Source organism: Maylandia zebra, linkage group LG4 (assembly GCF_041146795.1).
Source record: "Maylandia zebra isolate NMK-2024a linkage group LG4, Mzebra_GT3a, whole genome shotgun sequence".
NCBI classification, from domain to species: Eukaryota; Metazoa; Chordata; class Actinopteri; order Cichliformes; family Cichlidae; genus Maylandia; species Maylandia zebra.
In genome coordinates, this window is record NC_135170.1 from 14,974,077 (window position 1) to 14,990,747 (window position 16,671).

The window sequence follows — 16,671 nt, forward strand, 5'->3', positions numbered from 1 at the left end:
TACACAGTGTACATTGAGTATGCCTTTGTGTCTCTGTGTGCGTCTTACTGAGGTCTAAGACATCGTCTGTCTTGATCAGATCTTCAGGTCTGGTCAGAGGGAGCTGTGTCTCGGGTTCTCCTTGAAGCTGAAGTGATAAGGACCGCAACATGAAGAAAACCCGAATCGCCTGAAGAGATGAGAAAGCCCACTCATAAACAAACAGGCACAAACACATACAGAGAAATTGCATGCTACAATAAACCTTCTGTCTAAAACTGGCAGTTTTAAACAAAGGTTAAGAATAAACACCTAACAGTGCTCCTCTAAAAATCCTAATAAGAGTTTTTTTAGATGACGGATGCAAACCTTTGATCACAAAAAAACCTCCAAACCTTTTTTAAAATTCTTCTAAGTGAAAATTATTTCACTGGTTTGCTTCGATGTGCCACAACCCTTCAAGAACAACTCAACTACAAGTCCTGATTGTCTGTGTATGTCCACTGAACTTGGGTGTGTGAGTGGATTTTCTTTTGCCTGTCTGCTTCTCATTTGGGAGGACTGAGATTTCTGGAAGTGTACCAAGAACAGCCAGCATGAGCTACAACAATAGATTTATCCAGGACACCGTCACTGAGCTTGTGTGTGTGGGCGGACGCACCCTGCGTGTCTTCTCCACGTCTCCACAAGGAAGTCTCTTTACAAAGTCAATACCGGTCAGAGGAGTGCCAGTGGGTGGCAGCAGTATTGAGGCATCCATCATTAGATACTCCACATTCAGTGGCTTACTCTGCAACATAGAGACGACATTGTGTATCAGAACACCCAGACCTAACAGCAGAAAGAGAAATGTGCTTGCAGAGTCGGGCTGATGTTTCATTTTGAACAGGGAGGGGAGGAAAGCAAATATTAAACGAAGGCTAACCCACCGTCATGCTCCTGTATTCGTCCTCAAACATGTCCAGAAAGATTTCTTCGCCCTGTGTTGACAGTGACATTGAAAAGACGTTTAAAAAGAAGAGAAAACGGGGGCAGAAAATAAATACAATCAGTATTAAAGAAAACCATTTTGGGTGAAAGGCTTTCTGGGGATTTTTTTTTTGTGGGTGCAAGTCTGTGCATGCAGAGTGTGAAAAAAAACAAAAACACAGCATATGCAAGTGCACATTTTCCCGTAGATACATGTTAAGTAACACTTTTATATATAATCCTGTGCTTGGTTTATTTGGGTCCACGGTAAACTTCCCAGTGTAATGACATTCTTCTACTGTTGCACACAAGAAACAGAAAGTACTGTTCCCAAGCTAATATAACAAGCTTATGCATGCCCTGTCATAATAAACATGCTATTAGGAGCACAGGGCACAAGTCCATCTCATCTGTCAATTCCCATCAAAAAAATTAAGGTGTAATATTAAACAGAATATCCAGGCCAGAAAGAAACAAGACACAGACACATGTTTACGGTCTACAGAGTTCACGAGGATCTTTTTTGAGACACTTGATATGGTTTCGGTTTCTTTTTGACACCTTTACCTTTTGACACATTTGCATTACCTGCCTATGCGAACAGTTTGTCTATGACAGTTTAATAAGAACAAGGTGTTCTTCTTCAGTATAAAGTACATTCAGAATTGGCAGACGTAGAAAAGAACTGGTGACTTTTCCGATGTGTTCAAACACACCACCACCTGATTCTCTTTCAAACAGTGTATATTAATGGTGATATAATCAAAATAACTTGAGATTTTAAAAACTGAAATTAATATGTACTAAAAAAAAAAAAAACCTCACTTTGTAGAAAGCAAGCTGTTTCCTGTCCAAAAAGAACAATTTGTCAAACAACTGAAAGGCGGGTCTTTTGGCATAATGTACTATAAACAGAGACACGGATAGACAGGGCTTTTGTCCTATGCCCAAGTGTTTTTAACCTAACATTCACACAGTCACACTCCAGTGGATACATCAGGGGCAACTCTGGGTTCAGTATCTTGCCCAAAGACACTTTGACCTGCAGACTGAAGGAGCCGAAAGATCAACTACCGACCTTCTAGATCGATACAGAAAGCTCTAAGATTTACGATCATTGATCTGAAAGTGATGTTCAAACAGAAGCAGACCTTTCAGCTGAATAATGATCCAAAACACATTAGCCAAACAACCGATGAATTTCTCAAAAAGAAATCAAGTAAAGGTCAGATCTAAATGGCAATTATATTAAATTATATAAAAGTACCGTAATTGTCGGGCTATAAGCCGCTACTTTTTGCACAAGCTTTGAACCCTGCGGCTTTTAGTCAGGTGCGGCTTTTCTAAGGATTGTCCATGATTTTTGTCATATCGTAAGACGATTTGTTTTGTTTGTTCCGCTGTTGTACGGCACTACGTTGCCTGGCGGAAGGGCATGTGATCAGACACACAGTATCGGGGTTCAAGAGTGGTATGTTGGTCACGTGTCCATCCGCCAGGCAACATAGTGCCGTACAAGTAGCGCGAAAAACAAACTTCAAAGTAGCGCTATGCGTTCAGCGGGAGTCGTGGATGACGAGCGGCGATAAACTTGCGAAAAGCAAGTTATGCTCAACTCCACCGGTGGATTCTGACAGCGTGGAAAAGTGTGAAAACATCCAGGATCACCAACGGATTTCAAAGGGCTGGACTGTTGCATGATGGAGAGGAGGACACCGCCACGGCCCTTCTGAGGGTGTTCGACTCTGACACTGACAACGAGGATTTCTTTTGTTTTGAAAGTGACAACGAAGGAAAGAAGCTGAGAGTGGATGACGAAGCCATCCTGAGCCTGTTCGTTTCCGACACTGGAGAAGAGGACTTTGGTGGTTTTAGTGCGCAGGAAGATGGTGGTGACTTTTCTTCTTGTTAAAGCCGTGTCACTGCACCTGAGCCTAAAAGGTTGTCTGAATCTATTTTTCTGGTGTGCTGTAGGTTATTGTTATGTACTACATTTGTTACTCGTTTATGAAGCACAGTACATGTTTTGTACTTGTAATTACCGCTACTTGTACATATACCTAAAAAGTTATGCAAATATGTACCCATAACTTGTTTTTCAAAATATTAATAAAAGGGGTGTGTCTCCAAACAGCCATCTCTTTCCTGACAATTCCCTTTGTGCATATTCTCTTACATATGATAAGTCAACATTGAAACACCTGCGGCCTTTAGTCAGGTGCGGCTAATGTATGTACAAAACAGGATTTTCCCCTGATTTTAGCTTGTGCGGCTAACATTCAGGTGCGCTTTGTAGTCCGGAAAATACGGTATTATATAATATGATGTGATATTATATAATATAAATTAGTAATTGTATTAAATGTGCTTGCCACAAAAAATAAAAATACTGGCAGGTGCCAGTGCTACCAATCAGTCTCTTAGTAGACACATGTATAGTATAAATGTGAAAATCCTTCTGGAGTTACTGCATTTCAAGATTGTCAGAAGACTTGACCTCTGACTTTGACCTTAAGGTTGAGGACACTGAGATTCGAACTTGTCTGAGATTTTAAGTAGATGCACCTATGGTATCAATTTCAAAATCAGTCGTCTCATTCTTGATTTATCACATTCACAAAAGTGGGTGTCCACGTCGGCCCATCCAGCGGGGTGACAACAATAGCCTACCAGTCTTTAACAGCTGAAGGGTAAAAACACAAAGACCTGTGCAGGTTGAAGGTATTGTCTTTTAACATACTTAGCATTAACTTGGTTAATTAGCAGCACAGGCAGAAAGCAAAACACTCAAATGTGTTATTTTCTGTTACTTTTTTAGCTGAAGGATGACACAGACATGACTTAAACGGACCGAAAATTGATTTTCAAGTCAAAACCGTAGTGTGATCCGTGGAATATTGATAATAGATTATCAGTATACTGCCAGCTTAACTGATTTTATTGCTTCAGCTATTTTTACCAAGTGTCTATGATTGCATATGAAAGTGTGGAAAACTCTTGAGCTGACTGTTAGTTCTTTACTTTTTGTGTCCAAGTGCAGTTTTCTGGTCAGTTTTTATTTACTCATATTATGTGCCTGGAGCACTGCAGACTTTCTAAAAGGTCTTTCAAAGCCAGTATCTGCTCATTTTCAGAATCTTTTTTTGATTAACCACTTAACACGGACCAATGAATCATTCAAGAATAAATAAAACACCTAACTCACAGTGGCGTGTCCAGCGGGGTGGCCTGGGGGGTCACAGGCCACCCCCCCCAACCAGACTGGCCACCCCAGGTGCCACCCCAAAGGCAAAACAATAAAATTCAATCAAATATCAAATGTCCGATTATGTTTTCACGGTGAAGCTCAGATATCCGAGTGTAAGTGAATGCAGCATCGGCTTCTGCGCTATGTGCATCATGTTAGCAAAGGTAGGAGAGCCAAGCACGAAAGACAGCACTGCAGGAAACAATTTTTCGGTGAAAGAAAATGAGGACAGAATAAATGTCCCAGTAAGTAATATTAAGTTTGTTGAGTTTAGTAAACTTCGGTGAAATTAGAATACCAAGGAAAAAATAACACTTAAAGAATTATTGCAGCCGTCGAATATTTCAGACAGTATGCTACTGAGGGGAGCTAACATAAGAGTTATGAGTTATAAGATATAATCTAAGTCGTAACATTGCTGTATGGAGCTGCAGATTTGGTTGACGCAGTTTGTCCCGGACTTTCGCTATAATGAAAAAAAGACACAAAGCTGGAGTTATTCTGTCGTTACGCTGCACAGCTGCCTCTTCTCTCATTCTCTCCCCCTGCCTCTCCTGTTGCTACTTCAATCATGAAACTGATCAATGATCGGCTGATCGCTTTTCTCTCTTGTTTGTTTATCGCCCACTTTGCGACAGAAAGAGGAAACCAGCAGATGTCGCGCTAAACAACAGCAGCACGTTTAAGCTTGATCAGCTGTTGTTAGAATTTATTTAATATTACTTTCTAGTATCAGCTGATGTTTGCTGGAGCCACAGCTGTAAAGCTGCTAGTCTTGATGTCGGTTTGGATATGTGGTGAGAGGGACACATGAAGATGATACCAGGAGATGTTCTTACTGGATCATCAGAGCTGAACAGGTGATGGAGAAACAGGTTTACCATGAATGAGTTGAAGGGAAGTTATGAACTGTTTCTGAGAGACAAATAACACCAGAATCCTTTTCTAGGTAGCTGACAGCTGGTAACTGTGCAGGGGCGGGTCTAGCAAAGTTTTGCCAGGGGGGCAGGTAGGGCATTAACAGGGAAAGGTGGGGCACAAAGAAATACTTTTCTTTCTTATTCTCATTTAAAATATCTAGCTTTTATTAAATAATTATCTAAATCTTACAACCAAAGTTTTTATCTGACGTAAAATGTATAGAAATCATACATATACCAACAAGACAGTGTACATATGGAAAAGATATATATAAATCTTATAAAGTTTGTATCTGTCTCGTGTATCTGTCTCGTGTGAAACCCCCCAACAAAAATTTTCTAGACACGCCACTGCTAACTCAAGCTATGCCCCAGTGTTGTGTCCACATGAAGAACCAATTTTAATATGTATCTTTAGGAGCTTTGTTGCTAGCAACCAGTCACAAAAATGATTTATTCCTCTTTTTTACAATGCAGTAAACACACAAAATCAGAATCTCACTGAAAAGCTGGGGGGGGGGGGGGTGGTACAAACAGGAAGGCCATATGAGAGAAAACCTAAATCACATTTCAAATGAAAGACTATGTCATTAATAAAGTGGGCTGAGTTTCCAGTTTCTAAGGCCAATGGTGTGCTCATTTTTCCTCCAGAAGAATATTATAGCACTGCTGATGTTTTTGCTCTTTGAACAAAAGGCTTCCCCCGTTAGTTTTTGCTTAAATACACTAAATTTTATATAGCACTGTTTTAAAGATGATCAAATATCCTCTTGTCCAAATAAATTAATCTCTTCAAATTTGTCCATGTCCACTGGATATGTTAAAGTTTCTGAATATTTAACTATTGTTTTTCTTTTGGTTTGTTTTTTTGTGGTTCATCAGAAAACCCTGTTCAAACTCACAGAACCATAAAAATTTCCACTCTGAGCTTTTAACTGCACCAATAAAAATTTTTTCTCTGAAGGCAAAACCTCCAAATGAACAAAAAAACCAGCATTAAACATTTCTGAGTAGTTTTCCTTTGTTTAGTCACCAGATTTAAACATTTTTTGGTATTATTTTCAGTCACTTCTCTTCAACATTTTCCCAAATGTCGCAAATAACAGAATCATGACTGATGCCAAAACTGATATTCAAATTATCAAAATGAAACAGAAAGCCAGCTACCGGCTATTTAAGCATGCAACTATGACATATAGGGTATGGAAAACACTTTCAGTTTTGTCTCCTATACAGTACCTTCAGAGAAATGGCTCCAGTTATTGTCAGTGTCTCATGCACCTACAATAAAGTCTTATCTCCAGAAGGTTTTACTTTCATTTGTAAAGTTTCATTGTCAGACAAACCAGAATTTACCGGCAGGTGCTGATTGAACTTCAGTTCAGAGACTATTCAAGAAGGACTTGATTTAAAACCAGACTTTTTTTTTTTAACTTCCTATTTAGAGTCCTTGTAAATTATCCCTGTCTGTCTGGTAGAACAACAAACTTTACATTGTACGAGTGCCAAAAATCTCTCTTTGCAACATTAAACACTTAAATGTTTAACGCTAATGTCAATGTTAATCGCTGTGCAAGTTCTTTACACTTTTTTCATGCTGATATACAATTCAATGTGGGGGCAGGTGAGACATAAAAGCAAGGCTCTTATTTTTGTAGGTTAGCATATGAATGAGTGAATCTGTGTTATTATGTACTCGCCTTGTAGAACTGTCGCAGTAAATGCAGACTCTCTTCTCTGGCACCCTGCAAGCACAAACATGACAGTCTGAACAGTCATTCGGGTATCTCTCACACACACACACACACACACACACACACACACACACACACACACACACACACACACACACACACACACACACACACACACACACAGACAGACAGAGTCACAAATAAACATGTAGCATGCAAAAAGCACAGTACAGATAATAGTGGAGGATACAGGGTGAGATAAAACTGTAAAGGTTTTGCATTATATTTTGTGCTTCAACCGAAAGCAGTTTTTCCTCTACTAGAAGCTCAAGTCCGTATCTGTGTCAGATATCTGTGGTTTCATCTGCACAAAAACACTAAAAAACAAATTGCAAATCTTTTTTTTCTTTTCCCCCCTCTTCATCTAACTATTTATTGTCTCTCAGCTAGATGGTAACAGAAAGACCTCATATCAAATCTTTCAAAGCCAATAAGTGTATTTCCCATAACATGGCTCAATTCCTCTAAATAATTCTGCTATTGCCATTACTGGAAAATAACACAGTATAACAAAATGTCAAATATGCAATGGAATTTTCCAGATAAGTTGTTCTATGGGCACTGATAAGATATCGCCTCAGTGAGCACCACTTATCCAGCAACTTACTTTACTTGTAAAGGCAAAAACTGTGTTACTGACTGCTGTTCCTGAGAAAGACAGACATGTCAACAATACTTAATAAAAACCCACTAGTGAATTACATTCACAGGAACCTGTAAGTGTAATGCAACTGTAACGTCACTGCCTGTGTGCGTTTTAAATGCTGCTGTGATGAAAGTAATGATCTGAAAGTTAGTAAAATGGTTGATTATGGATGATTATAAGCTCTTCCAATGAGTTTAAAATGTAAGTTTTAGATTATATGAGCCATATGGCGGTGCAGCGGTTAGCACTGCCAGCTCACAGCAAAAAGGTCCTAAGTTTGAATCTAATCTGAAGTCTTTCTGTGTGGTTTCTCTCCTGCAAGAGTCCTCTCTGGATTCCTCTCAAAGTCTAAAGACAAGCATAGGGTTTGGTAAATTAATAATTAGGGATGGGTACCGGTTCTGACATAAACGGTAGTAACCAGACCGAAAAGCAGCGCACATTTCGGTGCTTTATTTCGGTGCTTTTTTTTCCTGAGCTGTGATACACTTCTAGCCAATCATTTTACGTTTCCGAGGATAGTAGGCGGGTCCAGGTACGTACGTTCAGTTAGAGCAGAGCTACAGATTAAAAATGCCCAAGGCGAAGCGGTCAAAAGTCTGGCTGTACTTCACAGCAAAAGATGCAAACTCAGCAGCCTGCAACAAGTGCTTTAAGCTGATACTGTGATACTGTCAAAGGAGGTAACACCTCGAATCCGATGAAACACCTGGCGACGCATAGCGTTTTTTTTTTAAAGCCCAGAAATGCGCCGTATTTGATAGCTTGCTGCGAGACCTCACACCGAGCGCATCTACTGCGGGTGGGTTGCCTGTTATCAGACCCGGAGTTAGCAACATCCCCAAAAACCCGAAGAGGAGAGTCCTGGCCCCTAGCCCTGCCAGTGTAGCAGAAATGATGATGGATGATGATACAGCAGCAGCCGTTCTTCTCTGCGTGAGTAGCTTAATGTTGTTCGTGTGTAATTTACGTTGAGTAGGCTAACCACGTTATTACATTAATGCATGTAAGGTGAACTAGCAAACATCATCATAGCTACATGCGGCTGTCTTCTTGTTTGATGGCAGATACTCCCATCACCCTGGCCAAAAAGGCTAAAATGACCAAAGAAAAAGAGGGAAACAGTTAAACATGAGAGGTTTTTGGATAAAGTTTGTGTTTTTTCCATTGTTTAAGCACTGCTTCCAGCCAAGAGTGATACCATATATGCCCCACAGCTGCAGAAAAGGCTAACATTGTTATCTTTTTACAAAAAACAGCTGAACAGAGGTTTTTGGACCAATTTTGTGTTCTCCATTCTTTAAGCACCGGTTTGAGCACCGTTTGAGCACCGGCACCGTTTCAAAAGTACCGATTTGGCACCGGTATCGGATAAAACCTAAACGATACCCATCCCTATTAATAATCCTAAATAGACTGTAGGTGTGAATGTGAATGGATGTCTCTCTCTATGTGTTAGCCCTGCAACAGACTGGGGACTTGTCCAGGGATAGGCTCCAGCTCCCCTTAGACCCTGAATTAGGGTAGGATGAATTATAGCCATGGTCAGATCACCATCTGTGTGATATTAGCCGTCAGACCTAAATTAAGCAAACAGGAGGCTTGATGTGCAGCATGTGGTAGGGTTGCTGTGCCCCTCCTGTGAGCTGATGCCCAAAATGCCCGTATAAAGGATAATCTTTTGTACAAATTGAACAGGAAAGCCAGTCTTGGAAACTGAGAGTTTATAGCAGTCCAAAGCCTGCTTGTTTGGCTAATAATGCTCATAACAAGCACTTCAACCGTCAACATAACCATTTAAGCTTAAACAGCCTGGACCCCCCCCCCCCCAAAAAAAAAGTGTGTCTTCATTACTATTAAACTGTGTCAGAGGTGGGAAATCCTCCAAGCAGAAACCCCCCAAGTGATGTTTAACCGATACCAAAAAAACAGTTAGTTTCACCAAACCCGCTGCAAAAAATAAAAGCTTTTAAAATGACCAAGATAAGGTTTCAGTTTAAAATTGTGAATTTTGTAAAAGGAAAAGGAACTCATTGACAGCTGTGCAATTTCTTCCTAGAACTTTATGTGCGTGCAAAAAAGCAAAAAACAAAGGCAGTATTACCATGAAGTGACAGAAAAGGAAATATAACTTCCCTGAAGGATGATCACAAAAAAACAAAACCCAGATATGTAAAACTGTGTGGGCTGCAGAAAAAATGGATGTCAGTGTTTAAACAGGGGGCAGATGGGAGGTCTGTAAAAATATCATCAGTCACTAAGTGGCTCTAACCAAGAAGCCTTGCAGCTGTGAATTCTACAGAAGTGACACAATTACATGGAAAGGGCTTGTTTCACTCCTATGGATGACACAATTTTCAGCATTTCACTTCCTGCTGAGGTCCCATGTTCCCTCAAGCAGTTTGTGAGAGTCATAAAGTCTGCTAACAGGACTGTTGAAATGTCACGGGAGCATGCTTGGGTGTGCTGTACCTCCAGGCAGGCCAGATGAACGTCTTTGATAATACAGTTGCTCCCAGACAACACAGACTGCTTTAGCAAAAGGCAGCTCAGCTCGAGGGTAGCTAGACGCACTTTACCATCTGCACACAAGTAAGAGAAATGCATAAATAAGTATCAAATATAACACATTGTTTCCTGTTAGGTCAAAAATCTAAGAAATGCATCACATGCATCATATCATGCAAAATGGCTATACATGGTTTGTGAGCTTTAGCAGCTAAAGTTTCTACCTCATTTGCATTTGCCGGGTTAGAAATTCTCGTAACAAATGTTTTTGCTCAGTGTGCCAGTGCATACACTATATGTTCAGCTTAGCAATATGCAAATAAAATGAACATCAAAAGAAGAAAAAAAAAGAAGGTACTTTTTTTTTCTTTTTTAAAGGTATGAAACACCACACCAAATGTGGAAGTGTGTATGTGTTACCTGGCAGTGCAGCTTGGCTCATAACTCTAATAAGTCTTTCTACGAGGACCACGCTGTAAGAACTCCTCTCCTGGTCTGGAACTGGCAACTGCAGACGCTCCAGAAGATCAAGGTTGATACCTACAAACAAATTAAACAGAAAAACAAAGTAAAAGAAAATGCCAATTCTGAGCCACGATCATTAAGGCTGTCATCTTGACTCGTCTTTATTCTGGGAATCTAACGTATGTAATATGTTTAATTGGTTCATCAGCAGCACAGATGGAAGGCAAATCACTGTAAGCCGTAGAGTTTTACTTCCTAAACAGCTGCGACACCACTCCACCACATTTAGGTTTTTTTAGCTGAAGGATGACACAGACATTACTTAGAACCTAAAATTATTTATGAAGTCAAAACTGAGGTGTAATCATAAAAAAGGGACCTAACACACGAGATAAACGACTGCTGTGTCCACAAATAACAGACAAACTAGCAAAGAACCAATTTTAAATTGTATCTTTAGGCACTTCGTTACTAGCAGCCCGTTGCAGAAACACATCATTTAATCCCATGTATTTAGCTGAATGAAAAGATAACAGTTTGACAGGCAGTAAAGAGTATTTTTGCATGAAGACGCTGATTCCTAAAGACCTGTTTACCAAAAATGTGGAGTGTGTTCTTAAAAACTGTGAAGAAACTAAAGAAGTGGGGGACATCTGTATAGTGAAAAGGCATTTAATTCTATTCTACAAGAGAAGAAACTGCATGTTTTATGAAATAGGAAAAAATCCTTCTACTGTTCACTGAATCCTTATATGAAATAGTCTCAGTGGAAAGGTGACTTGTCTAGAAGCCATTCTTAAGGAAAAATGCTGAAAAGACTGAAGTATGCTAAATTACAAAAGAACCGGACAGGAAATCAGTGGCCACAGGTCTGATGGAGTGATGAATGCAAATTTTAAATTTCTGGTTCAAATTGTTGTCAGTATCTACAGAGGTCTTCAGGAGAGAGATACAAAGGTTTGCAGCCACATGTAAAACAGTGTGGAGACTCAGTTTTAGTTTGAGGTGTCATTTTTCCAGCTGGTGTTGCAAATCTGGTCAAAATTTATGGATTTTGATCCACCATGCAATACTAAAAGTATAGATTTTTCCGCCTAACATTGATCCCAAACACACTGCCATTGCAGTGGAAGCATATCTGGATAGAAATACACACAGTGGATCACTATCAGTCATGGATTGGCCTCCCCAGACGTCAACATTACTGAAGCAGTGTGAGATCACCTTGGCAAAAAACCAAACAAAAGGCAGCCAATATCTAAAGAAGAGCTCTGAATGTCCTTCAGGAAACCCGGAGAAGTATTCCTAAAGACTACTTAAAGAAATCAGAAGAAAGTTGCCTGAGAAAGTTCAGGCTGCGATGAAGAATAACAGTGGGCATACCAGACACTGACTCTCAAGCTGGTTACAACAGAAACATTTTGCTTCATGTACTGTATGCCTTCACATGTTTTAATAAATTACTGCACCTATTTCCAAGACCTTTGCACAGTGCTGTGTAACACTGAGTGCTCAGGTAGAGTAGAAAAGCACTATATAAGAACCAGTCCATTTACCAGTTGCTGTATACAAACAAATGAATCTACATGTATTTTAAAGAGAACAATCACACAGCCCTTGAAGCAAACAGATGTCAATAATTTTCTTTGTTACTTGATATTCATTCACTTAAATAGAGAGACAAAAGCCTTATTATTACATGTCAAAAGGTTTATGCCAGTGGACAGATTATGTTAACAGTGAGCTTTTGCTTACCTTTGCTGTGTGAGACAGCGTAAAGTAGGCAGAGGACAAACAGCGCATGGTAGTCGTCACTGGTGCAGTCAAGGGCACTGTACACCATGTCTAAGAACGGCCTGCAGGGAGCGAGAAAGAGACAACAAAGAGAACATAGCTTCAGTTAACAATTCTGTCTTTCCCATTTTCAATTCTTTAGACTTTTAGATGAGGTTTACATCGCACTGCGCTCACGTGTGTTTGTGTTTGTGTGTGTGTGTGCGCGTGCATGTACCTGCTCCTCTGTGTGTGTGTGCGAGTAGCTGCAGCTGTCTTCTCCTCATCAGTGATGTTCTGCTCTGTCAGCTCTGACACCTTACACTTCTCCATCACCACCATTTCTATCTCTGCACAGATACACACACCGCGAGATGCATACTTAGTATTTACTTACATAAATCTCCACATATTTGGAGAACCACCTACCTCACAGAGTATCATTCACATCACAAATTTAGCACACTTACAGACACGGAACAAAGAGGCTCTAAAACGTATGGACCAACTGAAGTGTGAAGGTCTTAAAACGTACTAAAGCTGCCAGGAAACCTCACATGTGTTCCTCACAGTATTTAGAGCAAGCAGGTTAAAATTAGTAATTTATAGTAACACATCAATAGACAAAGGAATATTTAAATCTATTATGAAGAAAAACAGATCTATTTTTAAACGTATTCTTTAAAATGTTGGTAATTTTATCACTTGTTTTATCAGTTAAAAGTGGTAGGCGTCTTTGTTCCATCCCAAATGGTACTCATGTCATTCTGAAACCATCTTCCCCTGCAGCCCATGACCACATTTGTGCTTTTAAAAAAAATGAGTAAAGAAAAAAAAGGTTGAAGCTGTTAATGCCTCAGTATAAATCAAAGCATAAAAAAAAGAATCATTTCAGATGCGTGAAATGGTCACATTTTAATACACACACACACACACACACACACACACACACACACACACACACACACACACACACACACACACACACACACACACACACACACACACACACACACACACACACACACACACACACACACACACACACAGAGCAGGAGTGAGAGACAGGCGGAGAGATGAGGAGCACAGGATGGAGTATCGCTGTGGGAACCAATACTGCTACGTGGATTGTGCTCAGCACAAGATCAGTGGTAGCCATGATGATCATGGGGAAATTAAATGGTGCCAAGAAGAGGATGCAGCAAAAAGAGGGAGTCCTCATCTTAAAACAAGCTAAAGAGACGGCTTCTGTTCTGATTGTGCAGCGTTGCCTGTTTTTTACTCCTGTTACTTTTTCCAGGAATCTTTTATTTCCTGAAAAAAATATGATGAGGCTGTATAATATAAATTTAAACACAGCATTTTCTTGTAGCTGCAAATGAAAAGCAGCAAAGCCACCACATTTCCAGTGAAAAATGTCAGGTGTTCTTTCTTTAAAGAGTTCTCTCTCTTTTCTCTTGAGGATAACCAGAGTGCATGGGAGACCACATTGGATTTATGGCAGTGAAGAAACACTCACAAACACAGTCCTGTACTGCTGTGTCCAGCGAGACACACACTCACCTTCCGCCGTCTCCCCACTCGCTCTGCTTCCCTTAGAACTCCCACCTGCTCCTATTCCCTCTGTACCTTTTCCCTTTTCCCTCTCTCCTCCTCTGCCACTGTCATCATCCCAGCCCTCTTCTAGTCCTCCTCCTGCACTGCTGCTTCCGCCCCCAGCCCTTTCATCATCTTCCTCTTCGCCCAGGTTCTTGTAGTTTGGCCTCTTCTGTGTTCTTTTGCGGCCACGATGGCGGGACAGCTCCAGTGAGCGCTCCAGAGACTCCGGAGGCTTGATGAAGCGGCGCATACCTCCCGCACTTGCCTGATGGATAGAAGCAAAACAGGACAGAGGCCAGGGTATGAGGAGAAAAGGAATATATCACCTGTGGATCACTCAGTTATTATTTTAGTCAACAACACATAACCATAACCTTCAAAACTGTTTTAAAAATAACATCACAAATGTACGAGCTGCAATCCAAAAGACAGATACAAAACTTTTCCATAAAAAGCCAAAGGAATTCCTGATGTTCTGATTTGTGGTCGATCAAATTTTTAAGGTTGTCTCACTGTGCACCTCTAGGCTGTTTTCAGTGCTGATGCTATTTTTAAAACAACCTGTGGAAGTCCAGTTCTGACAAGTTTCACATGTGTATCTGCAATGCAAGCCTGAACTTCTCCACTGTTTCAAAACAGAGAGCCTCAAGAGTTTCCTTTTGGAAAAGAAAAAGAAACTCAAGCTCAAATCAGAGGACCACCGCTGGTGTTGAGAGAAGAGTCCATTGGTGCAGCTTAAAAATTCTTGCACTTTAAATGCAATGCGATTGGGGTACAATGTTTTGATGGCTTGTAACAAAGTTTGAGTCATTTCTTTCAGATGCTTCAGGATATCAGAGTAGTCAGTAGTCATTACTTCGAGTCAGCAGTATGACTCTATGAATAACCGTATGAGCTGTTGAAAATGTTCCCAACTGCACTCCTCACCTGACCGAACATCTTTAGACTCATAAATTCTTGACTCCTATGCTCAAAGCTGCTGTTTGCTCTCTGGGTTCTAAGCTAGAGACCCAGCAATGATGACTGCTGATATGCATGTCAAGTATGTAGACTTCAAACTTCTGCAAAACAGAAATTTGACTGTGAACACTCACACGTGTGTTCACAACAGGACATCCATCTAAAACAGCAGATGCACAGAAAGCAGCCCAGAGGTGCACAAAGAGAAAGCCTTGCAGGTAGGGCTGTGCGATATGACCAAAATCTCATATCCCGATATAAGAATTCTATCGGCCCGATAACGATATAAATCACAAAAATGTAACATTTTCTGTAAATTCTGTGAATCTCGGGCAGCTCGACTTGCGGGAAGTGTTTCCAGCTGCGCATCATGTAGCTGGAGTCGAGTGTTTTTAACCGATGCATGAAACGATACATTTTTAGACAAAAGGTGTAACGGCCGCCGTTTTCTTTGTGAGTATTTATTACACGGCGTGCTGCAGGGAAAAGCCTGTTCTAACGTTTGAGTCTAAGGTTTATTTTTTAGCACCTGACAGCTCTTTAATTCTCATCCGTAAATAATCTGCTCTTTCACGTGATTCAGTTTATTTTGAAAAGTCTCAACAGGATCTTGAGCTTTACTATGAAAGGTTTATGTGGAACATAAACAAGCGGACACGCGATGCTGTTACCGTCATTGTTGGTAACCACAACGCATAAAAACAGGCGCTTGTCCGTTCGTAGTGTGGTTATATTAAATATAAGAGAAAGAGAGAAGTTTAAGAAATTAATATAGCCACTACAGTGACCATCAAAACCATGAAAAAATATTGTCGTAAACAGTTTATTTTGCGACACCACGAAACAAACGATAGCGTAAAATGAAACGATAGATGTTTTTATATCGTCATCCGATATATATCGTTATATCCAACAGCCCCACTTGCAGGGCAATTAAAATCAGTTATGTAAACTAGATATCATGTATTTAAGTCTTTTTGGCAGGGCAAAAGATAGGCAGTGGTCCAAACAAGAGAAACAACAAAGGAAAGCTGTCAGGTGGTAACAGGAAATGCGATGAGCCCCCGAAAAAAAATTAACACATGAACACAAGTATTTGCAGAAATTGCGTATTTAATTCCATCTATATATAATTTTACTTGTGTCTATTTATTGTCACACTAATTACAAAGTCTTACAGTAAACATACACTGATGTTAATCAAAAAGCCACTTCCCACTTCATACATTTTTGGACTAGTTCCTCTCTCACACACACAAAAACACACACGCGCTTTGAGGCCCTTCTGTGTGGCCATACTCGAACTTTGAGAAACCCACTTTCCACATACAGCCCCCAAACCGACACCAAATTGCACATGCACACAATCCCACAGGAAACAACTCGTAAATGATAAAAAAAAATGCTGAGCAGTGCTGTTAGGGCTGTCACTTACAGTAAGTATAACATGTGTAATTGTGACAATCTTCCTGTTGCACGTCTTAATCACAAACTCCTTACTGCTGCACATGAATATGAAACTCCAGGACGTTTCAGAGACTGCAAGTAATCATAAAGCAGTCATTTCAAAACTTGATGATCCTCTAGTTCATTTTCTACATACAGCACTAATAGTCTAGTCTGACGGAGTTATGACTTCAGGTAAGATTACAGTTAAACAAACAGCTGACCAAACAGTTAAGAGTGGAAAACAACGTCTCATATTCATGTTGATGTAACGTCGACATGTGTTACCCGTGTTAACATTTCTGCACACCATGTCCTTATAGGTCAGAGCTGGTTTAGGGTTTTATAAACAGCTTAAATTTGTGGGTGATTACTGTATAAAGCCAATAATTAGCAAATTAATCT

General features: G+C 40.2%; 1 protein-coding gene across 3 annotated transcripts in view; it reads right to left on the reverse strand.

Moving 5' to 3' along the window:
* The window catches only part of clec16a (C-type lectin domain containing 16A), a 53,483-nt gene that overhangs the window by 18,293 nt on the left and 18,519 nt on the right, over window positions 1-16,671 (reverse strand). For 2 of the 3 annotated variants that reach the window (XM_076883031.1, XM_004560714.4), the window contains exons 10-18: window positions 13,825-14,125; window positions 12,500-12,611; window positions 12,244-12,344; window positions 10,444-10,563; window positions 9,988-10,097; window positions 6,816-6,860; window positions 909-959; window positions 641-769; window positions 49-169 (exon numbers count right to left, since the gene is read on the reverse strand). In XM_076883031.1, the coding sequence (XP_076739146.1) occupies window positions 49-169; window positions 641-769; window positions 909-959; window positions 6,816-6,860; window positions 9,988-10,097; window positions 10,444-10,563; window positions 12,244-12,344; window positions 12,500-12,611; window positions 13,825-14,125 (1,090 nt within the window). The remainder of the gene's footprint in view (window positions 1-48; window positions 170-640; window positions 770-908; window positions 960-6,815; window positions 6,861-9,987; window positions 10,098-10,443; window positions 10,564-12,243; window positions 12,345-12,499; window positions 12,612-13,824; window positions 14,126-16,671) is intronic. The other variant, XM_076883030.1, reaches the window with a different exon arrangement.